General features: G+C 44.2%; 1 protein-coding gene across 1 annotated transcript; it reads right to left on the bottom strand.

Moving 5' to 3' along the window:
- Positions 1 to 780: 780 nt before the first annotated feature.
- cwc25 (CWC25 spliceosome associated protein) lies at positions 781 to 20,851 on the bottom strand. Its single transcript, XM_078224152.1, has 10 exons — positions 20,753 to 20,851; positions 18,083 to 18,255; positions 16,917 to 17,153; positions 15,528 to 15,597; positions 12,581 to 12,687; positions 11,678 to 11,744; positions 10,320 to 10,534; positions 9,363 to 9,452; positions 7,294 to 7,455; positions 781 to 2,533 (listed from the first exon to the last, which is right to left on the bottom strand). Exons 1-10 carry the CDS (start codon positions 20,768 to 20,770, stop codon positions 2,419 to 2,421), a joined length of 1,254 nt encoding a protein of 417 aa, XP_078080278.1. The 5' UTR covers positions 20,771 to 20,851; the 3' UTR covers positions 781 to 2,418.
- Between the last annotated feature and the right edge of the window lie 5,778 nt (positions 20,852 to 26,629).

Here is a 26,629-nt window from a genome sequence, read left to right as displayed (position 1 = left end):
GCACAGTGACCTAAACCGGAATCGAACCCGGGACTCTGTCACTGTGAGGCAGCAGTGTTAACCACTGTGCCGCCCAAGTCTGAGTCTCAGTCAGCCATGTTAAAAAGCTGGAAATCTACTGTCCATGTGAGCATATGTTTTTATGCTGATTCAAAAAACGTCTCTATGTCTATGGGGATATTGCTTACATTGGAACTATCTAATTGTTAAGAATGATGCCTTGTTGTGTTTAAGTATTTTCCCATTGGTAAAAGTTTATTCATTCTTTTAACAACCTGTGTTGTTAAAAATAAAATTTGATTTAATAAAAGCTTCCCAGTGGGCCAATTGAATTGACCCAATGTCTCAGATATCAGCCGGTGTCATTTACTTTGTGCAGAAAGCCCTGAAAATTACATTTTTCTAAACAACCACAGCACGGAGGAGGTAATTTCCTCTGCCCTTCTGTGAATTCGAAATTGTATACAGTGGGTGAGTCAGTGAACCATCCAATAACAAAGAACAGAACAGCACAGGAACAGGCCCGTCGGTCCACCAAGCCTGTGCCAATCAAGTTGTCCTACCTAGACCTGTATCCCTCTATACTCCGCCTGTTCATATGACCATCCAGATAATTCTTAAATGTCACTAACGGGGGGGACAAGATACCCAAACATGAATACCACTTAACTGAACAAGTTACCTACCCCTGGACCATCCATAAGGCTCACTCCCTGTAGTTCATTATACATTAGAGTATATGAATATATCACATTGACAAAATGAATGCTGAAAAATTTTGAAAACCAGTTTGAAAATGTTTTACTAGATTTGGAAATGTACAAAATAACCCTAAAATTAGATACTTCTTTGCCAGTGAAATTTGCTCAATTATACACAAGCTTTAATAAAATATAAAATAAATTGCCAACCACACTTGGTTATTTACAGATTAATTTGTGCAAACAGATGAAAGGTGTCATGCTTAACAATATATGCTAAATACAGTTGAAATTATTTACACTAGTTACAAGTTGGTGTCGCAGAATCCTGTGTCAATGTTCACTAATATTTGGCTTTCTTCACCTCACTACTGGCTTAGAGGGTATGTACGCCATTGGGTGTCATAATCCTTGGACAAAATACCAGCGAGAAAAGAATGCAGGTTGGAGCCTGTTCCATGGTTGCAATAAAAGGCAGAATCTGGCTGTTCATAACTTAACTTAACCAAAGGGCATACAGCAGGTCAAACATTCATGGGAGTGGCATGATGGCAGTTTGACTCATACTTCCTCAATATCACCAATCGGGACGGTGGGCGAGGAATCCTAGGAAACAAATGCAGTCAATCTGAAAAAGATCTGGGAGTGGAAATTTATCTGCTGGTTGAGAATTGGTACACAATGGGCGAAGAAAGGAAAGTGATTGAAAAGTTCACGATGAACGTACATCTACATCCACCGATTATGACACATCCTACATAGGTGGTGGGATTTTCCGGCCGTGCTTGCCCCAAGACCGGATAATCCCGCCCGAGGTCACCGGGCTTCTGCATGGTCTGCACCCGCCCGCTACAATTCCCATGACGGGTGGGCGGGACTGGAAAATTCTGCCCAGGGTGTACAAGTCCTGTCCATAAAGTGACTCAAACCGGGAATCGAACCCGGGCCCTGGCGCTGAGAGGCAGCAGTGCTAACCACAGAGTGAGTTTCAGAAATCTCCCTCCCACTCTGTCATCTTGTACAAAACACAACACTGGGAAACACCGCAGAAATTTATTAATCTAGATGTAACCATTTGGTGTCTAGTGTGCATCTGCCATACCCTCGGTTTCACATCTTGTCCGTTGTATTTTTTTAAAAGCCTGAAATTAACAAGCGGTTACAACTGCCCTCTGATTTTCCTCAGTTGTACTAAGAGTGGTGGCATTAAAGGAACAAGCTGGGTTGACATTTAAACACCAACAATTTCTGGCAATTCACAGGGAATTTAATGGTCAATGTGGAAGTTTGGTCGTGAAAATTCCACGGGTACGAGTTGGGTCATTCTATTGGCCTTTAGTCCTTTGTGCATCGACAATTTTATCAGTGAGTTCAAACACTGACTGCGGATGGACAATTTGGGAGGGAGCAAAACCAATCTTAACCAAGGCGTTTTCTGCGCATTCAAGTCCATTTCCCTGAGCAATAGTGATTTCTAGGTCCTGATTTTTTTTATACAATATAAAAACAAAGTGCTAGAAAGTCTCAGGTCCAACAGCATCTATGGAGAGAGAGAGAGAAACAGTGAATGTTCTGAGTTCAATATGACTCTTAAGGATTTTTTTTTTGTTTCATTAGGTATTTATACAAGGAAAGGCAAAATCGGCAGCTGCCATATTTTCGAGATACTGTTCCTTCCCACAGGATCTCAGCTCACGTCCACGCTGTGAGGCCAGGTTCACTTCCTCATGAAGTTCTTCTCCAGGGCCGCAGGTGTCCGCTGAATGGAATGAATATTGCGTTTGACGCGATCTTCTACTGAAGACGTTGCGGTGCTTTGTAGCTTCATTTTGCTGCAAGGAAAAAATAAAATATAAAAAACTGTGCCTGGTTAAGTCTAAATCTGCAAATATTTTAACCAACAAACAGTTTTCCAAGTACAATTTTTTTAAAAAAATGTCCTTAAGTGAAGCTGCGAAATCACTACAACTTTGAGGAGGGACAAATCCAGAGGGACAAATCCAGAGGGACAAATCCAGAGGGACAAATCCAGAGGTGTGTAAGAGTTCACACACCGGATCAAAAGGCAATTTGTGGTTTGCAATTACATTTTGCAAACCAAAAGGGGCTCCAAGATTCGACTGGAGAATCCTTGATCCTTGCCAAGTTGAAAAGCTTACCCTCCAAGCACCCCCACCCCACCAAACCCTTCCCCCAGGACTGCGCAGGTTTCTTTTTATTGGTCTCTGGGAAGACAAAACATTGATATATCCCAACCCCAGTGCTTGAATATATTGCCGCTCCAGAATATTGTATTGTCACTTCATCCACTTCTATTGCACCTCAATGCACTACTCAATTTCTTATTGAGTGATACATGGGAAATCAAGACCAAGGGGGCGATTCGACCTGCTGTTCACACCGCACTCCCACTGCAGCGAGGTCGGAAAATTGGGCACCCAGTCAAATCTCCGTTCACTGCAGTGGGGACGGGAAAATCCCGCCGGCGTGAACGGTGATAAGATTCTGGCCCAGGTATCGTTTTGAGGTGAAGTGAGCAGGATTTAAAGGCAGTGAGCGACTGGATCAGAATGCGCAGATATATTCAATCCCGGTTTGAAAATTGCTGCTTTTATTTTGATATAGTTAAGTTATTTTTATAATTGCGTGTGAAATTTAGGATGACTGAAGGAAGAAAGCTCGTGCTCATTGGAGCATTGGAGATATGCTGCTGTACAGGCAGGGCAACTGGGAAACCTGAAACTGATTCGACAGAAATGTGCAATTACAGTCTATCAAATTCACATCTAATGGTTTCCAATGTAAATGTAGACGAGGAATCTGGGATGGGAAGAAGTTGAAAACCATGATAAAACACAATGCGGGGTTACGTTCAGTGGTAGGACATTTGGCTGCAGGTCAAGAGATCATAGAATCCCTACAGTGCAGAAAGAGGCCATTCGGCCCGTCGAGCCTGCACCAACAACAATCCCACCCAGGCACTATCCCTGTAACCCCACGTATTTCCCCTGCTAATCTCCCTGACACTAAGGGGCAATTGAGCACGTCTTTCAGACTGTGGGAGGAAACCAGAGCACCCTGAGGAAACCCACGCAGACACTGGGTGGGGCGGGGGATGTTCAAGCTCCACACAGACCGTGACCCCAGCCGGGATTCGAACTCGGGTTTCTTGTGCTGTGAAGCAGCAGTGTTAACCACTGCGCTACCTTGCGGCCAATAGGGGCAATTGAGCATGGCCAATCAACCTAACCCGCACATCTTTGGACTAAGTGGAGAGCTCTTAAGATAGACAGATACCTATAGTTATCTCTGGTTCAAATCCAGATGTCCCCTTATCAACGCAACCTTCAATAACAAAGATGCAATTTGTTTGTGTATTCCCCAACCTGACAACCATAGTAACAATCCAAGAATGCTTCTGGGATCTTGGACCTGCAGCATGTTATAATAATGGGCAGTACAGTTTTACAGGTGAGAGTTGGATGCAGACTTCAGGTTTTTAGTAAGATATATTCACCACTAGTGGGATGATGCCTCTTTACTAGAGAAATTAAATATATAAAACAGAGCTATGATACTCCAAATATATTGAAACATGGTTAAAATTGAACGTATTCAAGAGGCGGCTGGATATAGCACTTGCAGCGAATGGGATCAAAGGTTATGGGGAGAAAGCAGGATTAGGCTATTGAGTTGGATGATCAGCCATGATCGTGATGAATGGCAGAGCAGGCTCGAAGGGCCAAATGGCCTCCTCCTATCTTCTGTGTTTCTATGTTTAAATTAGTGACTTTTCATCACCAACACACCTTCCCAACATGCCTTCTTCATCAGTATTTACATTTCCATTGTCCCATTATAGCTTCCTCCTCATCCTTAGTATAAATCTCGCCCTATTTTCTTTGCTCTTAGCTCTGACGAAGGGACACCCATACTCGAAACGTTGGCTCTATTCTCTCTCAGTAAGAAGTTTAACAACACCAGGTTAAAGTCCAACAGGTTTATTTGGTAGCAAAAGCCACACAAGCTTTCGAAGCTTTTGCTACCAAATAAACCTGTTGGACTTTAACCTGTTGTTAAACTTCTTACTGTGTTTACCCCAGTCCAACGCCGACATCTCCACATCTATTCTCTCTCCACAGACCTGCTGAGATTTTCCAGCATTTTCTGCTTTTGTTTCAGATTCCTGCATCCGCAGTATTTTGCCTTTATCCGAGTGACTTTTCATGCCTTTCTTCCGCATTATAATTCCAAATTGATTCCCAATTTCAGAACTGCTATGTTTGCTAAGCTTCATGTCCTATTTTACTCTTGTGACTCTTTAATTATCAATGGGTACACAGTGTAATTTAGTTCCTGTGACTGTCATCAGTAACATTTCAGAATGGTGCTTGTCATGTTCCCTTTTGTGAGTGTTCCTGAAGGAATACTAATTGAAATCTGATGCTGGGTTACCGAAAGAAGCAGCAAAACACCCAAAATAATCAAATATAAAAGCAAAATACTGCGGATGCTGGAGATCGGAACTAAACACAAACTGCTGGAAAAATTCAGCAGGTCTGGCAGCATCTGTGGAGAGAGGAGGAGAGGTAACGTTTCGAGTCCAATATTATTCTTCTTTGATTCCGAAACATTAACTCCGTTTCTCTCTCTCCACAGATGCTGCCAGACCTACTGAGTTTTTTTTTACAGCACCTTCTGTTTTAACATTAGGCCAAATCAAACTGTTCCTTTGTGCTCACAGGATTCGGCATGTGAGTAGAGGAGATGATTCTAATCACATTACACAGGAACTTTATTAATGAATTCACAGGTGAAGAAAAGTCAAAATTCCATTTAAAGTCAGGAAGCAAGGATACGAAGAGAATCCTGTATGAAAGTTATAAACGGTACCTGCATATGACCTTCAATCTCTTTGCAAACCATTCATGTGCATATTCAGTCAACATAAATCTGAGCCACATAAACCCTTTAACCCAAGTTATTTTCTTTCACTTTGTTTAAAAATTCCAGAGAACTCAATTCATGTTTTAGCTAATAAATGCACTGCCCAGATTGAACAGGTCTACATAATTGTTCAAGGTCTGACTTTGGTTTGTGTTGCATGTATTGAACTGTAATAAGGCTCATGCCCCGTGGCATGGACATGTCAACTAGCATTGAGACAGAGCTTTGAACATCTCAAGGTGCATCATTGGGGCGTGAAGAGGCTAAGTCCGAAAGACGTGCTGGTTATGCGCATTGGCCACGCTAACTTCTCCCTCAGTGTACCCGAACAGGAGCCGGAGTGTGGAGACTAGGAGATTTCCACAGTAACTTTGTAAGGATAGGCAACAACACCTCCTCCACGATCATCCTCAACACCGGTGCCCCACAAGGCTGTGCCCTCAGCCCCCTACTATATTCTTTATACATCTATGACTGTGGCCAAATTCTCCTCCAACTCGACTTTCAAGTTTGCTGATGACACCTCCGCAGTGGGTTGTATCTCAAACAATGATCATTCCAACATTATTTAATCGTCCCTGACCTCCACCCTGTAAGACTTTGCCTTTTGTCCCTTCTTGCCCCGTCTCTTTTCTCCAGCTCTGCTCTTGCTTAGAGATGTAAACCTTACTGCTTCCATTTTTGATGAATGGCCATCAAGTTGAAACGTTAACTCTGTTTCTCTCTTTCTACAGGTGCTGTCTGCAGAACATTTCCAGCACATTCTGTTTTTATTACCTCGCTTGCTCTCCAGTGACCTCTGCTGTAAAGTGCACCAATGGGAGTTGTGAAAAGACTAGACCAAGATGGCACTGAGGCAGCCAGGAAGATCGAAGTTCCCCCCCCCGTTTGCCATTTTAACTCAGCACCTTACTCCCATGCCCACATTTCCGTCCTCGGCCTGCTGCGATGTTTCAGTGAAGCACAACACAAACCAGAGGAACAGCACCTCATCTTCCGATTGGGGACGTTATGGCCTTTTGGTCTTAACATTGAGTTTAACAACTTCAGACCGTGAACTCTCTCCTCCATTTTGACATTTCTTTCACAACCCTCTCCCCTACAATGCCATCTATAACTTATTTTGTTTGCAGAGTGCTGATCCTTATTCTATTAACACATTCTGCTACTTTGTGCCACTATTAGCACATCCTTTAGTCTTTAACACTACCATTAACATTCCCTTTGTCTGGTGTCCATGACATCTTTGTTAATCTCTCCTGAGCTCCCACTTATCGCTGATCTTTTCTGCTCCATCTGCAGCCCCTCTCTAACTATATAAACTATCAGATTTCTACCCATTTCAGATTGAAACATTAACTCTGTTTCTCTCTCCACAGATGCTGCCATCCCTGCTGAGACTTTCCAGCATTTTCTGTTTTTATTTCAAATTTCCAGCATCTGCAGTATTTTGCTTTTATTTTAGTCATTTCCCAATGTGACTTCAGAAGGTGAGGGAAGTAAATGGAGATGGCGGCCAAAGAAATTACAAGTATATGAGTAACAATTACAACCTCGCCAAATAGCAAATATCAAGGAGCTGGCGAGGATCACTTACTGGTACAATTTGGATCGCAAAAAGATAATTCTGCCACTTCATACTTACTGGAGAAATTTTCCTTCTCTCGTATCATTTCTTTCCCGTTCCCACTCCTTTTCTTCTTCCTCTTTGTATTGTCTAATGTTACATTGGCGAGCTTTGTCATTCCATTTTGCATCCTCCATCATCTCTTGCCGCCTACGTTCCAGCTCCTCTGCTGAAAGTTTCCTGGAAAATAAGAACAGAATTGAAGTGCTTCACTGTAGACTGGGTGGGTGTTGCTGGCAGATGCAAAGTCTGTACGCAAAGGATATGTTTTCCTCTGGCGTGAAGCAAGCAAACCTATCCCATCCAGATTCTCCATGTCTGACTATTCTATTATAGATGCCAATCACCTATTGGTGACTTTTGATCCATCTTCAACAGATATTGATCTAAACCTCCCAATATTAGCAAAAAGATATTGGTGCGAGGTGACCACCAAGTACATTTTAACGACTAAAGATGCTGGTACAGAAAACACACTAAGACAGTAACCTCAACCAGTGCCCTGTTGGAAAACGATGCGGTTTTTTTTCTAATTTTACTCCAGTCTTAAAAGTCACAAGGCCATTTTGGCTGAACGGATCAGCAAACACAAATCCATTCCTTGCTTGCTCCATAAACCAAATTCAAAATCCAACTGAATCTAATTCAAAGTTCCCACAAGAGAGACAAACAAGATCCAAGCTGACAAGATGAGGCATTGCACCCCATCCTGGGCTGGATCTGACACTTGATCTTAGCCAAAAGGTCGAGAAGCGATAGCCCAAGGATGGGGTATTGAGGGCAATGAACTGGAGCAGAGCAAATCGATTGTGACATTCTCCAGCCTTTGCCAGTCAAGACTGCCTTCACGAGTAGATCAGGTACAGGTGGAAACATAAAAGGTGGCAATCTAAATAACTAAAGCTTTTGCAAATGTACAGCTTTGCAGGAAAACAACAGTGGATTAACATCCTGAAAGTTTTAATGAAAGATCACAGCTGAAGCCTCCATGCTTCGGGCAACTGACCCGTTTTTCATCCCCAGTATTTTCTATTACATTTTCACCTACACCAGTTCTCCTTCACCTTCTAAGGCTTTCCAGAATCGCTTTCACATTAGTTGATTGAGAACATTGGTTCAAAATACACTCTGAGTTGGGAATGGGACCTCGTATGACATCACGCTGTACAACTGAGGCAGTGCTACATTGCAGGAGGCGCTGGCCTTCACAAACTGCTAAACCAAGATCACAGCATTTCAACTGTCCAACTGGACTTGCTTTCGGAGCAAATACTGATTTTAACTTATTAACCAATTTGCAGCCCTCCAGTTCAACACAGATGGAGCTAGTAACATGGAAGGGTCTGAATAGCAGAAAGAGACAGGGCATCTGCTATCAGTTACACTCCAGTAAATATATATGTCTTTTCTTTTGCTATCTGGAAGCTTTAAACTTGAAGAATCTTGAGAAAACTTTGTTGTGAAACTAAAGATTAACATACAGTGGGGCAATTATACCTCTTCCAGTAATTAACACACATTTACATTTCCTTGTCATGATCTTAGAAAGTAAATCTATATCTCTCTCTCTCTTAATGCAGAGAAACTAAAATGTTTGCTGAAAGTTATGTATTCCATGTTTACCTTAAGTGCATTTTGTGTTTCCAGCAAGGCAAAAATTCCAAATTACCTTAAAAGATTGCTGAGAGAGGATTATTGTCTGAGGGAGATGTGCATAAAACACACTGCAGGTACAGAATATTTGAAAAGTGGGGGAAAGGGATCAAAAGCAATAAAACAAAGAATAGAAATACATTTAGAACTAACTTGTTTTCGTACATAGCTTGGGCTGATTTGAATCCACTACAACTGCTGCTATCTGAGCAACCTTGTCGCTGTCAATTAACGCTGATCTTAATTGATTTATTTTATTTTTTTCTCTCACTTTGAGACAGGTTTGCAAGATCAATGAAATGTCTTTTAATCCCTTTGTCTCCCTTATTATATAATAATTAGCGATTAGTATTTTTTTAAATTGATGAATCGCTGAGAAATTATTTTCAAGTTAAATCTTCCTGCCCATTTCTATGGAACTCCAGTATTACTACCTTGATTGATTAGGATAAGGCCTCCTATGGTATCCTCCTCTCGTTGGGGACGACTTCCGTGCTTGGTCATTTCCATTTTTTTCAGAGTACCTTCAAAAATAAAACCTCATTAGAAATGGCCTTTAGCAGCTCCCCCAGTATCTCACTCTCTTGTACAGTATTGTGCGCAGTGTCAGCGACGATTCAGTGGGTAACACTCCCTTGCTCTAAAGCAGAAGGTTGGGGGTTCAAGTTCCATCCCAGAAGAGATTTGAGCAGAAAATCCATACAAATACACCAGTGGAGTCCTGAAGGAGTGCTGCATAGTCAAAGGTGCCGTCTTTCAGATGAGAATTTAAAACGAGATGCCCTCGTGGGTGGACATGAAAAATCTCATGGCATTCTTTTAAAGAAGCGCAGGGGAGCTCCGTTGGCTAATATTTATCCCTCAACCAACACACACGATTACCCGGTCATTTTCAAATTGGTGTTTGTGGATCTTGCTGAATGCAAATGGGCTGCTGTGTTTCGTACATTAAAGCAGTGATTAGATTTGCTGGAGAACACCTTGGGACATCCTGAGCTTGTGCATGATAATGTACAAGACAAAGCCAGTCATTCTGTTCCTTCATCGAGATGGACAATATTAGCTTGAATTCCTGAGCTGTTGCTTTTATATAGGCAACGTCAGGAGCACTACAATTCCCATCAGCAACATGGACTTGGTGGGACGCTGGGTCCTGATGGCCAGCCAATGTTGGAAACTAATCATGCGTGGGCCTCTTCAGTTCCACACTCCATACCAAAACCTTCTGCAGATGAATAGTCTGTCAGCACTCACTGTCCAGGTTCGGACTTGATAGGATGACAAGCTTAGGGAATCCCAGATTCAGTCAGCAATTCCAGTAAAAGGAAGAGGAAAAAGGGAAGAAAAAAATCATCAAAAACAAAGCAGGTGAAATAAAAGGACATACTCACCGCGAATGTACCTTGGAATGTCTTGGAGGTGACCGAGACATTGATCTGGATCTTCTGTGCCGCGAATCTTCACGTCTGATGTCTGTGTGAGATTGTTGTAGGACTTTCCGGGAGCGACTTCCTGACCGTGACCTGTGTCTGATCTTGCGAGATGCTTTAGCTGGGTCAGAGGGTGGGGAACCATGTCGCTGTATAATGCTGTGAGAATCTTTCACCTGCATGGCAAACAGGGTAACTGTGGGGGCTGAATAAATCATTCTAACATCTGAAAATCAATAATGCGAAAGAAGCAAACAGCAGATTCTTGAACATGATCACTAAATTGTGACAAGATTGAAGGTGTTGTCCTGTTAGTCAAAGGTTAGTGTTTTCAATGGCCAGCCCTCTGAAACATGCCAAGCCAAATAACCAGCAGTAAAAAGTGTTTGTCAGTGCTTAAAATCATGAATTGTTTAGGTCGAGTAACTGATCGTGCCTGAAGGATCGATAGCCAGAGGCACAGATTTTGAAATTGACAAAAGAACCAGAGGCAAAAAAAGGAAAAAATATTTTGCTCAATGAATGGTTTGGATTTAGAACTTACTGCGCAATAGGATGGCGGATACACAGTTGCCTTCATATGGGATATGGGGAAAGAGCAAGCAAGTGGAACTAACAGCAGCACTCTTCGAAACAGCTAGTACTGATTTGATGGGCTGAATGGTTTCTTTCTGACCTGTACTGCTTTATGATAAATCCACAATCACAACAGTTGTAAAGTCCCAAAATGGTGCACCAAATCCTGGTTCCAGAGGGAAGATTAAAGTGTATGTTTATCCTATCCGAGGGCTCATGCAATTACCTGGGGCCAGTGAGCAGGAGATTTGATGGAGGTGTTCAATGTCACAGTGTAGATTGGGGAAGCACTGGCCAGGCAGAAATTAAAGTGGCAAGTGGAACCACATTAGAAATGCATACCTAAACTGACTGACATAATTGAAGCACTTGAATTGGTTTCTTTCCTGATCCGTTCTCTCAGGAGGTTGTATTTGCAGAATCAAGAAAGCAGAACTGATATTTTTTCTCCGCTACCGGCAGATTTAATGTGCCACCCAACCCATGTACTGTGCAATCTGAAAAGGTTCTAATTGAATATAGATATGCACAATTACACTCGAGATGCATCACTGCAGTTTGAATAACGGATCCATTCTTAAAATTTAGTAACCTCAGTTGGACAATAATGCAAAGAATACAGATTGTCACGAGAACTCGACAATACGTGACTTGCTTGGTTCACATTTTAATTGTAAGTACCTGTACTCTCGGCACACAACAAACACAATCAAATGGTAGCAGAAACAGCAAAGACCACGAACCTTCAAGCCATACCCAGGTAGCTTCTTTGGAATAGAGGAGGATGGGCTTGCAACCTTTTCATGCCATCTGCAATACAGTTTAAAAGAACATTTACCTTTTTCATAGGAAAGAATTGCAATTTATTATTTCAATGCACAGTAAGAAGTCTCACAACGCCAGGTTAAAGTCCAACAGGTTTATTTGGTAGCACGAGCTTCTGGAGCGGAGCCACTCACCTGATAAAGGGGCAGCACTTGGAAAGCTCGTGCTACCAAATAAACCTGTTGGACTTTAACCTGGTGTTGAGAGGCTTCTTACTGTGCCCACCCCAGTCCAACACCAGCATCTCCACATCATGGTAAATCTCCTCTCTCATGTGGTGACTAGAACTGCACGCAGTACTCCAGCTGTGGCCTACCAGTGTTTCATATGGTTGCATTATGACCTCGCTGCTCTTGTAGTCTGCGCCTCTACATTTGTTACATAGAAACCCTATAGTGCAGAAGGAGGCCATTTGGGCCCATCAAGTCTGCACCGACCACAATCCCACCCAAGCTCTATCCAGCTAACCCGCACATCTTTGGCCTGTGGGAGGAAACCCACGCAGACACAGGGAGAATGTGCAAACACTACACAGTGACCCAAGCCGGGAATCGAACCCAGGTCCCTGGCGCTGTGAGGCAGCAGTGCTAACCACTGTGCCACCATGCCACCGAACCCTTTATGATTCTAAACAGATCTATCAAATCTCCTCTCAGTCTCCTTTGGTCGAAGGAGAACATCCCCATTATTCCTCACTTAATATAATTCATTATCCTTGGAACCATCTGAGTAAATCTCTTCCATGTCCTTCCTGAAGTGTCATGCCCAGAATTTGGCTAAGATACTAGGGCTGGGGTTGAACTTATTTACTGATGCCGTACTTGACTTTACGCTGCTCGTCATCACTGGGACTAGATCGTCGATGTTTTTTGTGCTTCTTCTTCTTGTCCTTTTTCTTTTTTTCCGTTTTGTCCAAGTTCTTTTGCAACTTTAAAAAAAAACAGATCAGTGGTAAACTTATTCCCATTTGAATAACATAAATTTCTTCAGTAAGGTTAAGATGTTCAAAAATTAAGTATTATTTGCAGGGCTACTGGAAAAGAGCAGGGAGTGGGATTAATTGCAAAACTTTTTCATAAAACTCTTCCAAACGTACAGACATGATGGAGCCTCCTTCCGTGTTCTATGATCTCAACATTGCACACTCAGCTTGTAGGTATGTTTGTGAATTAGGTAGTTATAACTTGGATTTAGACTTAGAACAGTACAGCACAGAACAGGCCCTTCGGCCCACGATGTTGTGCCGAGCTTTATCTGAAACCAAGATCAAGCTATCCCACTCCCTATCATCCTGGTGTGCTCCATGTGCCTATCCAATAACCGCTTAAATGTTCCTAAAGTGTCTGACTCCACTATCACTGCAGGCAGTCCATTCCACACCCCAACCACTCTCTGAGTAAAGAGAGTAAACACTTCTTGTTTAGGATTTGAGAAAATAGCTCTTTATCCAACTCGAAATAAAATCACCATAGAATCCCGACAGTGCAGAAAGAGGCCATTCGGCCCATTGAGTCTGAACCGACTCTCTCTGACAGTGTACCTTACCCAGGCCCTTTCCCCCCACCCTATCCCTGTAAGTCCACATATTTCCCATGGCTAATCCATCTAACTTGCACATCTTTGAACAGTAAGGGGCAATTTGAGCATAGCCAATCCACCTAACCTGCACATCTGTGGACTATGAGGGGAAGCCGGAGCACCTGGAGGAAACCCACGCAGACATGGAGAGAATGTGCAAACTCCATACACAGTCACCCAAGGTTGGAATTAAACCCGGGTCCCTGGAGCTGTGAGGCAGCAGTGCTAACCACTGTGCCACCCAAATCTATAAAGGTTCCTCCAATGCTGTAAATGTACTAAAACAGGATCAAAATATAAAGATCACCAGGTTTTATTTAACAGAACAAACCGATTGATCAGTCACTAAATGTAGAGCTTCATATGGACTCAACTGTACAGGCAAGAAATATTTTAGGATCAGTCGCTGGTGTGTGTCTGATTCCCCTCTGTTATCGCCACCTGGTTAGGCTAACAGGATGACTGTCAGGTGAAGATTGGATTAGTGATACACTCTCTGATTGAGCGGCCTTCCCACTTTCCCCATCTAGAATTAGGCCATTCGATGGGCCGATTAGCCTAATTCTGCTCCTATATCTTATGATATCAGAAAACATACAGCAGATCGAACAGCATCTGAAAGAGAAAGCAGTAAGATCTGGTAAAAAAAAAAATCCTTCCTCAAATTTGGATCTATTTCTTTTATTTTCAGATGCTCAGGGATCCAAGTATTTTCAGAAGTGCTGATTTACAACCTTTATTCCTTTTGTCTCTTGCCTCTTTCAAGACATGGACAGGTTTCAATTACTTGAGAATATGCAAAGTGCTCAAGTCCAAACACTCATTTGAATCAACAGGTGAAGGAATTAAAATGTTGAGCAGCAGAGAAAGGAATATTAATTTCTTCAGTGAAAAGGCCAACAGGTCCTGCCAGCCTCTCCTCGGGTGGCCCATAAATGTCCTCGCTGAGATTGCAGAAGCACGATCACCATAAACCAAAGCATTGTCTAAAAGGGGCCTCACTGGGACAGCACTGGGACGGAGCTGCAGACTCTCCGTGCATCAGTCAAACAGCTTCAAAGCTGCGACGAGACAATGGTCTACAGTCAGCCCCACCTGAGCAGGTTGGAAAAGACAACTGCCTACCAACTGGTGAATTGAGTTTGACCAATAAGTCCAAAGCTAAAGATATTGTGACAAGACAACCCGGGTTTTGGGATCCTGAAGAAAAGTCGCCATGGACTTGAGAAGCTGAGTTACAGAGAGAGATTGAATAGGTTGGGACTTTGTTCCCTGGAGCGTAGAAGATTGAGGGGAGATTTGATAGAGGTGTATAAGATTTTGATGGGTATAGATAGAGTGAATGCAAGCAGGCTTTTTCCGCTGAGGCTAGGGGAGAAAAAAAACCAGAGGGCATGGGTTAAGGGTGAAAGGAGAAAAGTTTAAAGGGAATATTAGGGAGGGCTTCTTCACGCAGAGAGTGATGGGAGTGTGGAATGAGCTGCCAGATAAAGTGGTAAATGCGGGGGTCACTTTTAACATTTAAGAAAAACTTGGACGGGTTCATGGATGAGAGGGGTGTGGAGGGATATGGTCCAAGTGCAGGTCAGTGGGACTAGGCAAAAAATGGTTCGGCACAGACAAGAAGGGCCAAAAGGCCTGTTTCTGAGCTGTAATTTTCTATGGTTCTATGGAAGGTCAGTGAAGAGAGTTCCTCCTTCTACTCCGAGGATAGATCACCATTTAAAGGTGATTTTTTGATATACATGCGTTGGGAGTTATAATCAGCTCGAACAAAAATCCTACATAATTGTTGCTCATTTCTCAGCTGGTTCTCCTTATTTACCCGTGGAAAGAAGTTTTTTTTAATTCATTCGTGAAACATGGGCGTCACTGGCTGGCCAGCATTTATTGCCCATCCCTAGTTGCCCTTGAGAAGGTGGTGGTGGAGCTGCCTTCTTGAACCACTGCAATCCGTGTTCTGTGGGTTGACCCACAATGCCGTTAGGGAGGGAATTCCAGGATTTTGATCCAGCAACTGTGAAGGAACAACGAGATATTTCCAGTCTGGATGGTGAGTGGCTTGGAAGGGACTAGACTCTACACAGATGGTCGAATCAAAGACATTTCTGGTTGGCCGCAAGTTCCTATATTCGAGGGACAAGGGGTAAAAGGAAACCAAGACTGAATACAACAGGAAGATCCACTTACTATTTCCCTGATCATCTTCATTTTCATGGGATTAGTTAAAACCTCTCTCTTTTTTTCTTCCTCACGTTTTCTGAAAGAAGCAGTTTAAAAAATCAATACAACAAGCAACTTCTGTTAACGAGGACAAAATATTAAAGTGGATTAGACATGGCAGTGATTAAACTGGAAGTATCAGGATCCCTGTCCCTCTTAGATTCCACACACTGTTGAGGCCAACGAGTTAACCCCCTCCTCCTCTGCCCTTGAGAATCTCCAACCAGTTGCTATGGATGACATGCCTTCCAATGTTCCTTTCCCTTTTTGAGGGATTTCCAAGTGATCAAGAACGCAAAAGAGGCCTGAACATGCATCCTGCTCATATATTGCACTATATTACAAGCTATTGGCTTTTCTTCCACCATTCCTCTTCAAATGGCAATACCCGCCGGTATGTTGCTCACCTACTCAGACTATTCTTATTTTTATGTGACAGCCCAGACAGTGGCTTCAGACAGGCTTTTTGACTGTCAGTGTTAAAATTTAGATCCTCAATTTTAAATCCTTGCATGGACTCACTCCTTCCTATCGCAGGAATCTCTTCCAGTCCAACAACCCTGCAGTATCTCTGTGTTCCTCCAATTCTAGGCTCTTGTGCATCCTTGATCATAAACGCATCCATTAGGTGCCACGGCCACACAGTGGTTAGCACTGCTGCCTCACAGCTCGATTCCGGCCTTGGGTGACTGTCTGTGCAGAGTCTGCATGTTCTTCCCATGTACATGTGGGTTTCCTCTGGGGGGGGCTCCATTTTCCTCCCACAGTCCAAAAGACACGCTGGTTAGGTGCACTGGCCGTGCTAAATTCTCCCTCAGTGTACCCGAACAGGTGCCGGAGTGTGGCGACTAAAGGATTTTCACAGTAACTTCATTGCAGTGTTAATGTAAGCCTACTTGTGACGCTAATAAAAATAATAAATATTATTGTCAACCATCCTGTGAGCTGCCTAGACCTGAAGCTCTGGAATTCCCTCCCAAAATATCTCCACCGATCTATCTCTCTCTCCTCCTTTAAGATGATTCTTAATAACTACCACTTTGAACAAGACTTTGGTCACCTGTCTTAACGTCCCTTTATCTAGCTCGGTGTTAAATTCTGGTTACAAGGCTCCAGTGAAGTGCCTCAGGACATTTTGCTATTAAGGGCACTTTGCTGATGAGGATATTACAGCTGATTCCCCAATTCCGCATTTACACACTTTTCACGAGAGGTAACCGAGTAGACTTAAACACAGTCCGATATGTTGAACCAGGACCTTGTTAGTCTGTATATCTCTTTTCCAACACTCTGCACCTTAACTGTTATCCCCAAGTTTGAGTGGACGTGAACTGAGCAGTGAACAATTTCTCCTACCTGATCATAAAGAGTGGATCTTCTCGTATTTTAGAAGCCATATCCAATGCAGAGTTAGCCCCTGTGGCCGTAAAAATAGAGCCAGGCAGCAGTCCAGTCTCAGTAGAAGGCCCAGACTCTTCATCAACCATCTTGTCTGTTGCATACTTGTCAATGGGTCGACCCAGCAAATATTCCTCCTTGTTCACCATGCTGCCAGGTCCCTGATACATCCAATCAAGCCTATCGGACTTCTTCCTGCAGGCAAAAAAATCAATAACACATTATTGTTCTGCAGCACAAAAAATATCGAGGAGGCGACCATACTCCTTCGAGGAACTTTCAAAGTTCTAAATATCCAGAGACTGTTCCACTGTATCACACAGTCACTATAAATAAATTCAATTCAGAAAGGTCAGAAAAATGGAAAATGTCATAAAATCACAGAATCCATATACACAAATCTGAAAGCCAACAGGAAATGTGGTCAAAATGTGTATCGGTTACTCAGGTTTGGGATTAGAATGTGAGAACAAAAAAGAGCCGTGTTAAAACATTAGAAATCACTGAGTGGCTGCAACGAAAGCATTCCGGGCAGTTCTGGGTGCCACATTTCAGGAAAGGCACCAATGAGGTTTACCAAGACAATACATGGTGTGAGGGCTTTCAGTTACATGGAGAGATGAGAGAGGTTAGGATTGTTTCCCTTCAAGCAGATAATCTGTTTTTGTCATGTTGATTGTGGGGGAAATGTTGGTCAGGCACCAGGGGTAATTCCCACTGCCCTTCTCTGTAATAGTGCCAAAGGATCTTTTATAGCCACCCAGGCAGCCAGATGGGGCTTCAGTTTAACATCTCATCCAATGTTGCTCTTCTTTTTTAACTCCTCCTGTTATCTATTTTACATGATGTGGAGATGCCGGCGTTGGACTGGGGTAAGCACAGTAAGAAGTCTCACAACACCAGGTTAAAGTCCAACAGGTTTATTTGGTAGCACAAGCCACAAGCTTTTGGAGCACTGCCCCTTCATCAGGGGAGTCATCTGATGAAGGGGCAGTGCTTCGAAAGCTTGTGGCTTGTGCTACCAAATAAACCTGTTGGACTTTAACCTGGTGTTGTGAGACTTTTTACTGAATCTATTTTACAGTCAGCACCCAAATCTCACAACCAGAACTTTACCAACTTACTTCAGAGCACCGCTATCCTCCGCGTAGCGCTGCATCTCTTCGCGAGCTCGCTCCTCGCGTAGCTCCTTCTGAAGCTCCTCAATCTTTTTCTTTTCCGCTTCATGTTTCTGTTCTGCTTTCCACACCCTTTCAACATTTTTCAAAGTCTGCGGGTGCCAGCTTTTCTTTAGATTCTGAAAGGGGCAGGCAAAAGAAATGTCACTTGATTGCCGCTTGCACACTGAAAAGATTTCACACAAATAAAAACCAATGTTTGAACGGGGACAAAAACCTCATTTTGCTGAAAGTAATTTTGACCTTTTTTTCAGATGAATTGGTGTTTTAGGGTAAATAATTTCCTGGTTCAGCTGGAATATCACTTTCTTCTTTCAGATTGCATGACTAGAAAAGAAAATCATAGAAACCCTACAGTGCAGAAGGAGGCCATTCGGCCCATCGAGTCTGCACCGACCACAATCCCACCCAGGCCCTACCCCCACAAATTTTACCCACTAATCCCTCTAACCTACGCATCCCAGGACTCTAAGGGGCAATTTTTTAAACCTGGCCAATCAACCTAACCCACACATCTTTGGACTGTGGGAGGAAACCGGAGCACCCGGGGGAAACCCACGCAGACACGAGGAGAATGTGCAAACTCCACACAGACAGTGACCCGAGCCGGGAATCGAACCCGGCACCCTGGAGCTGTGAAGCAGCAGTGCTAACCACTGTGCTACCGTGCCGCCCCAGGCGGAGTGGATATGGGGGGTACTAGACATAAATGTGGGGATCGGGGGATTATGGTCAGTAAGTTCACAGATGACACAAAAATTGGTGGTGCGGTAAATGGTGGTGAGAAAAGCCTTAGGTTACAGGGCAATACAGACAAGCTAGTCCAATGGCAGAACAGTGGCAAATAGAACTTAACCTGAAAAATTATGAGGTGATGCATTGATTTGATTTATTATTGCCCAACATGTATTAACATAGTGAAAAGTATTGTTTCTTGCGCGCTATACAGACAAAGCATACCATTCAGAGAAGGAAACGAGAGAGTGCAGAATGTAGTGTTACAGTCATAGCTAGGGTGTAGAGAAAGATCAACTTAATGCAAGGTAAGTCCATTCAAAATTTTGGAAGGACTAACAAGGCAAGGGGTATACAATGAAGGATAAGGTGCTAAAAAGTACAAAGGACCAGAGGGACCTTTGGCTGCATGTCCGTAGGACCCTGAAGGCAGCAGGACAGGTAGATAAGGCAGTTATTAGCTGAGGCACAGCATATAAGAGCAGGGAGGTTATGATGGAGCTATATAAAATGTTCATTAGGCCACAGCTAGAGCACTGTGTGCAGTTCTGATCACCACACTATAAGAAAGATGTGATTGCACTGGAAAGGGTGCAGAGAGTGACTAGGATGTTGGCTGGGCTGGAGCGTTTCAGCCATGAAGAGAGGCTGGTTAAGCTGGGGTTGTTCTCCTTAGAGCAGAGAAGGCTCCTTAGAGCAGAGAAGGAGGACCTGATTGAGATGTACAAAATTATGTTGGACGTAGATCGGAAGAAACTTTCCCCCTTAATAGAGGATTCAATAAGCAGGGGCATAGATTTAAGGTGAGGGGTGGGAGATTTAGATGGGATTTGAGGAAAAGCTTTTTCACCCAGAGGGTGGTGGGAATCTGGAACTCGCTGCCTGAAAGTGTGGTAGAGGCGGGAAACCTCACAACATTCAAGAAGCATTTAGATGAGCACTTGAAAGACAGTACAAGGCTACGGACAAAGTGCTGAAAAATGGGATTAGAATAGATAGGTGTTTGATAGCTGGCACAGACATGATGGGCCAAAGGGCCTCCTGTTGTGCTGTTAAATTCTATGATAAATTCTATGAGAGCAGATATCCACTCCATCTGACGAAGGAGCAGCTCTCCGAAAGCTAATGGCATTTGCTTCCAAATAAACCTGTTGGACTTTAACCTGGTGTTGTTAAAACTCTTACCAAATTCTATGATAGCATCAGAGCATCAATGCAAGGGAGACATTTTTCTGAACTGCTCAGAAACTGGCATTTTCACTGTCTACAGTGGGTCAGGGTTTTGTTCTGACAATGTTGGTTGTGGGCACATTGTTGACCACGCAAGGGACAGAGAGCTAAGGTGGGTAAATGGGGCTGAGATACAGAACATTCATGATCTAATTTAATGAAGGATCAGGCTCGAGGGGATGAATGCCCTAGTTAGGTTGCCTAGGATGCTTTATGTTGGCCACCTGAACAGGCACTGGAATCTCAGACAGAAAGGCAGCACCAGTGGTAATGGAAGACCCCCACTGTATAGTTTTGAGGTGGCAATCTAGAAACAGTCAGATAATAAACTATAACATTCTGATCTCTTCCTCAACTGCCCTCCTCCCTCACAATGTCCCCACCACCTTCCCACCCCTCCTCGAATCCCCCCTTCCCCTAGCCTCCCCCACACTTCCTCTAACCACTCCACTCACCCCTCCCCAACACCCCCCCACAGGCCCATCCCCCCCACTCCCTCCCTTCTTCCCCTCCCTCAGGGCTGAGTTGTTGTTCTGGGCCTCAGCCTCACAATGACATTAAACGATGCCTCCCCCCCCCCCGGCACTGTCCCTCCCCCGCCGGGCTCCTCTCCCGGGCCCCGGGCCCCTCTCTCCGGCCAGACACACTCACCAGGTCCCCACCGCCCATCTCCGCCCCGCGATTCCCTCAAATCCTGAGAGGCTTCAGACCGCGGCTCCGGGCCTAGAGGAAGCGGCTGCCTCTGCTGCCCCCTGCGCTGGAGGACAGCAAAGCTCTGCAACTGCTGCCCCAGGGAAAAGAACTGCCAAAGTTTCCCTGCTGCAAGAACTTTCCTCCAGGATTGTCACAAAGAGTGCACCCAGCTCTGAGTTCACCAATTTTCAATGAAAACCTCCGCCTCAATTTTACTCGTGTTTCTTTCTTTGTTCATTCGCTTTGCATTCAAACCAAAGGAATAAAGTTTTAAAATTTATTCACTAGTGTCACAAGTAGGCTTATATTAACGCTGCAATGAAGTTAGAAAATCCCCTAGTCGCCACACTCGGGTACACTGGGGGAGAATTTAGCACGGCCAATGCACCTAACCAGCAGGTCTTTCATAAAACATTACAGCGCAGTACAGGCCCTTCGGCCCTCGATGTTGCGCCGACCAGAGTAACTAATCTAAAGCCCCTCTAATCTACACTATTCCAATATCATCCATATGTTTATCCAATAGCCATTTGAATGCTCTTAATGTTGACGAGTCCACTACTGCTGGACTGTGAGAGGAAACCAGAGCACCTGGAGGAAACCCACGCAGACACGGGAAGAATGTGCAGACTCCACACAGACAGTGACCCAAGCCGGGAATCGAACCCGGGTCCCTGACGTTGCGAGGTAGCAGTGCTAACCACTGTGCCAGTGTGGTGCCAAATTGGAGCAGGAGTAGCCTATTCAGCCCCTCAAGCCTGCTCCACTATCCAATAAGATCATGATGTGGAGATGGCGGCATTGGATTGGGGTGGCCACAGTAAGAAGTGTCACAACACCAGGTTGAAGTCCAACAGGTTCATTTGGAATCACGAGCTTTCAGAGCGCTGCTCCTTTATCAGGTGAGTGCCACTCACTTTAACCTGGTCTGATAAGATCATGACTGATCTGTTTGTGCCTGCCCTTATCTCCACTTTCCCTCATAACCCTTGATTGCTTGTCAATCAAAATTATATCTAACTCTGCCTTGAATATATTTAATGATGCAGCCTCCACTGATCTCAAGAGGCTTGTAGTCCAGTCATTCACACCCTATCTGGACACATCTTTTGCTTCTTTACTCATTACCATGAAATCTTTTGTCATTTAATTTGTCCTTCCCTCCATCCTATCATAGACCTCCCTTTCATTCTTCACCCACTGCCCCCTTTCCCTTTTGTTTGCTCAAAACATATTAAATTTCTGTTTCATGAGTTCTGATGAGAGATCATCATCAGCCTGAATGAAACACTGGGCGGGATTCTTCAGCCGCGCTTGCCTCAAAACCAGAGAATCCCGCCCGAGGTCAATGGACCTTTTCATGGTCCCCCCCACCCGCTACAATTCCTGTGGTGCGTGGGATGGGAGAATTCCGGCCGTTAACTCCATTTTGCTCCACCTATGCTGGCAGGCTTGTGTAATTCCAGCATCATCGATTTTTATTGCCAGAAACAATGTCCAGAAGATTAATCTGCGATTCATGGAGATTGAGAACAAGCCTGGAGAGTTTGTTAACCTCACAAGGCTCAGAAATCTTCCTTGTCCATTTTACAACTTGAACCATTTCTCGGATTTTTCCCCCACACCATTCTGCAGGGGTAAATTTCCTGTGTTTGCTGCACCTCTGTGCCCTCCATTTCAAAGACCAAAGGATAGTACAGCACAGGAACAGGCCCTCCAAGTCTGCGCCGATCACGCTTACCTACCTAAACCAACCACTTATATCCCTCTATTCCTCGTTTGTTCATATGTCTATCAAGATAAGTCTTAAATGTCGCTAACGTAACTGCCTCAACCACCTCACTTGACAGTGCATTCCAGGCCCCCACCACCCTCTGTGTAAAAAACTTCCCCGCACATCTCCACTGAACCTTTCCCCCCTTATCTTGAACTTGTGCCCCCTTTGTAATTGTCACTTCTGCCCTGGGAAAAAGCTTCCAACTGTTCACCCTATCCATACCTCTCATAATTTTATAAGCTTCTATCAGGTCGCCCCGTTTTGAGCAAGAGGTCAGCGAGAGCATGCCCTCCACCCTGGAAGCCTCGGATGAACCTGTATCTGGGGTCGCCATTGCAGACGTCAGAGCAGCTTTCTCGAAGGTCAACCCACGGAAAGCAACTGGCCCGGATGGGGTACCCGGACGAGCACTCAGATCCTACGCGGATCAGCTGGCGGGGGGTATTCGCAGACATCTTCAAGCTCTGTTTACAACAATCTGAGGTCCCTATCTGCTTCAAGAAGACGACCATCATCCCGGTACCTAAGAAAAACCAAGCAGCGTGCCTTAATGACTATTGGCCAGTGGCTCTGACATCCATCATTATGAAGTGTTTCGAAAGGTTAGTCATGGCACGAATCAATTCCAGCCTCCCAGACTTCCTGGATCCACTACAGTTTGCCTATTGCCACAACAGGTCCACAGCAGACACCATCTCCCTGGCCCTGCACTCAACTCTGGAACACCTAGGTAACAAGGACACCTATGTCAGACTCCTATTTATTGACCTCAGGAACAGGAACAGGCCCTTCAGCCCTCCAAGCCTGCGCCAATAATGTTTACCTATCTAAACCAACCGCTTATATCCCTCTATTCCCCGTTTGTTCCTATGCCTATCAAGATAAGTCTTAAATGTGGCTAACGTAACTGCCTTAAACACCTCAGTGCATTCCAGGCCCCACCACCCTCTGTGTAAGAAAAGCTTCCCCCGCACATCTCCACTGAATCTTTCCCCCCTTATCTTGAACTTGTGCCCCCTTTGTAATTGTCACTTCTGCCCTGGGAAAAAGCTTCCAACTGTTCACCCTATCGATACCTCTCAATTTTATAAACTCCTATCAGATTGCCCTGATAGATATAATTTTGATTGACAAGCAATTAAGGGTTATGGGGGAAAGTGGAGATAAGGGCACAAACAGATCAGTCATGATCTTATTGGATGGTGGAACAGGCTTGAGGGGCTGAATAGGCTACTCCTGCTCCAATTTCGCAGCACAGTGGTTAGCACTGCTGCCTCACAGTGCCTTCCTTCACCTCATTTTCCATTTGGACATCCTGAAAGAAAAACTTGCATTTTTGTAGCACCTTTCACAATCACTGGACATCCCAAAGCACTTTATAGCCAATGAACTACATCCTGAAGTGTAATTACTTTTGTAATGAAGGAATCAAGTGTGCACAGCAAGCTCCCACAAACAGCAATGGGATGATGACCAGATAATCTGCTTTTTTGATGTAGATTAAAGGGTGACTATTAAAGGGTAACTATTGGTCAAGGCCATGGAATCCATTATACTTGAGGGCAGAAGGGGCCTTGATTTAACATCTCATCTGAAAGATAACACCTCCAGCAGAGCAGCACTCACTCAGTGCTGTACTGGGATATTAGCCTAGAACTGTTCGCTTATGTTCTGGGGTGGGATTGAACCGACAGCCCTCTAACAGAGGTTAGACTGCTACCAACTGAACCACAGCTGATAGTGCGGTGGAGGTGGGATTTCCCAATGGAAGGCTTCAGGCACGGGATCTTTCCATGCACCATTGGGGATTGTGGGTGTTACACAAAGCCTTGATCCACCTACCTTGGCTCCGTATTCTTTTACACACATAACTAGCAAAACGAATCAAGTAACAATACCAAACTGTGTCCCCAAGTGGAAAACAGTTGTGGGTAACATTCAAGTAAGGACATGATTGGTGATGGTCTGTATTTAAGAATGTCATCAACACAATACTCTGACATTTATGACTCCCCACTTAGGTACTGTACTGTATTAATTTGTTACATAGAATTCACAGTGCAAAAACAGGCCATTCAGCCCAATTGGTCCATATTGGCACTCATGTGTCAGCCAGAGCCTTCTCCCACCCTTCCTCATCTCACTCTATCAACATGAACCTTCTATTTCTTTCTCTCTCATATGTTCATCATCCAATTTCAATTCTCTTCCCACACCTAGTGGTACAATACGGTTTTCTTTTGTCTGTTTCCATAGCTAGTAATTCCTGGAACAGTTTGCTAGTCTGTTGCCAGAGACTTATAGCTTGATGGGACGTTACTCCATATCAAGCGTGGCTGACCAGAAGTGTCTTCTGCTCTTACCGCCAGCCATTGGTGAGTTTGAAGGAATTTCAGTTTGACACTCAACCTGTCTGGCAGCGTTACTGATGCAACTTCCTTGGCCATCACATCCTGGGGTGTGACTCGAACTTGGAGCTTCTGGGATGCCAACTGTGCCACACAACCTCCTACATGTTCACCTAGTTTCCCTTTAAGTGCATCGATGCTATTCAGTACAACTAGTCCTTTTGGTAGTGAGTGCCACATTTGTACCACTCTCTGGGTCAGAGGGTGGACAGTTAAGCAATTTCTCCTGAATTCCCTCTTTCATTTATCAATAACTATCTTATATTTATAGCAAAATATTGTCACTAATTTCTAATGATCTCATTTCAAAAAATTATTCCATGAATTGCTGGTGCAGTATTGTGAAATGTTCAGCAAGAAGGAGCCTGTTTCTAAAGCTCTATATCATTGCCCTGAATGCATAAATGTAGCTAACTCAATTAACTGAACTCTCAGTGGATAAACCAGCCTCCCATCCATTGACTCTGTCTATACTTACTGCTGCCTCGGCAAAGTAGCCAGCTTAATTAAGGACCACACACACCCCGGACATTCTCTCTTCCACTTTCTTCCGTTGGGAAAAAGATACAAGTCTGAGGTCACGTACCAACCGACTTAAGAACAGTTTCTTCCCTGCTGCCATCAGACTTTTGAATGGATCTACCTCACACTAGGTTAATCTTTCTCTACACCCTAGCTATGACTGTAACACTACATTCTGCACTCTCTCGTTTCCTTCTCTATGAATGGCATGCTTTGTCTGTATAGCGCGCAAGAAACAATACTTTTCACTGTATACTAAAACATGTGCCAATAATAAATCAAATCAAAACAAACCTCATGGCAAATGGTTCCATCATTGCTGAGTGCAATCAAAGATTGTATCCTCTGCCCATTGCCTGATGATAGTTGTAAAGGAAAGAAATACTTGCATTTATTTATACAGTGCATTACCACATTAGACCTCATCTTTCTCGGAGTGGCACTGTTCGGCAGATGGTCACTCATAGCGACTTAACCTTGCTGGAATTCCAAAGCCCCTTTTTTAATTGATCTTACTGACTCAGGTTGGGTGGGACAGGAACAGCAAAGTAACTCAGGGGGTCCAGCAACCAAGTGTAAAAGAAGTGCAGAAAAAGGCACTAGTTTGGCGGCTGGGTGGAGGGATGCCAGGCCATATGGGGGTTGGGCTGGAGAGGGCAGAGGGGGGAATGCTATTGGGCCAGGGCTGGGGATTATCAGGCTTGGGGTGGGGATTGTTAGGCTGAGGGTGGGGGATGTCAAGCTGGTGAAGGTGGGAGGTGCACTGGCTGGGTGATGTGCTTGGTATGATGGAAGGAGTGTAGGGTGGCACAATGGCACAGTGGTTAACATTGCTGCCTCACAGTGCCAGGGACCAGGGTTCAATTCCAACCTCGGGTCACTGTCTGTGTGACGTTCTCCCCGTGTTTGCGTGGGTTTCCTCCCACAGTCCAAAGTTGTGGGGGTTAGGATGATTGGCCATGCTAAATTGACCCTCGGTGTCAGAGAGATTAGGAGGGTAAATACGTGAGGTTCGGGGGATACAGACTGGCTGGGATTGTTGTCAATGTAGGCTCAATGGGCCGAATGGCCTCCTTCTGCACTGTAGAGATCCTATGATTCTCTGGAGGGTTGGGGAGGGGATTCCTA

The sequence above is a fragment of the Mustelus asterias genome, chromosome 11, assembly GCF_964213995.1.
Source record: "Mustelus asterias chromosome 11, sMusAst1.hap1.1, whole genome shotgun sequence".
NCBI lineage: Eukaryota > Metazoa > Chordata > Chondrichthyes > Carcharhiniformes > Triakidae > Mustelus > Mustelus asterias.
The sequence above is the reverse complement of the archived record's forward strand: the minus strand, read 5'-3'. Positions and strand labels throughout refer to the sequence as shown.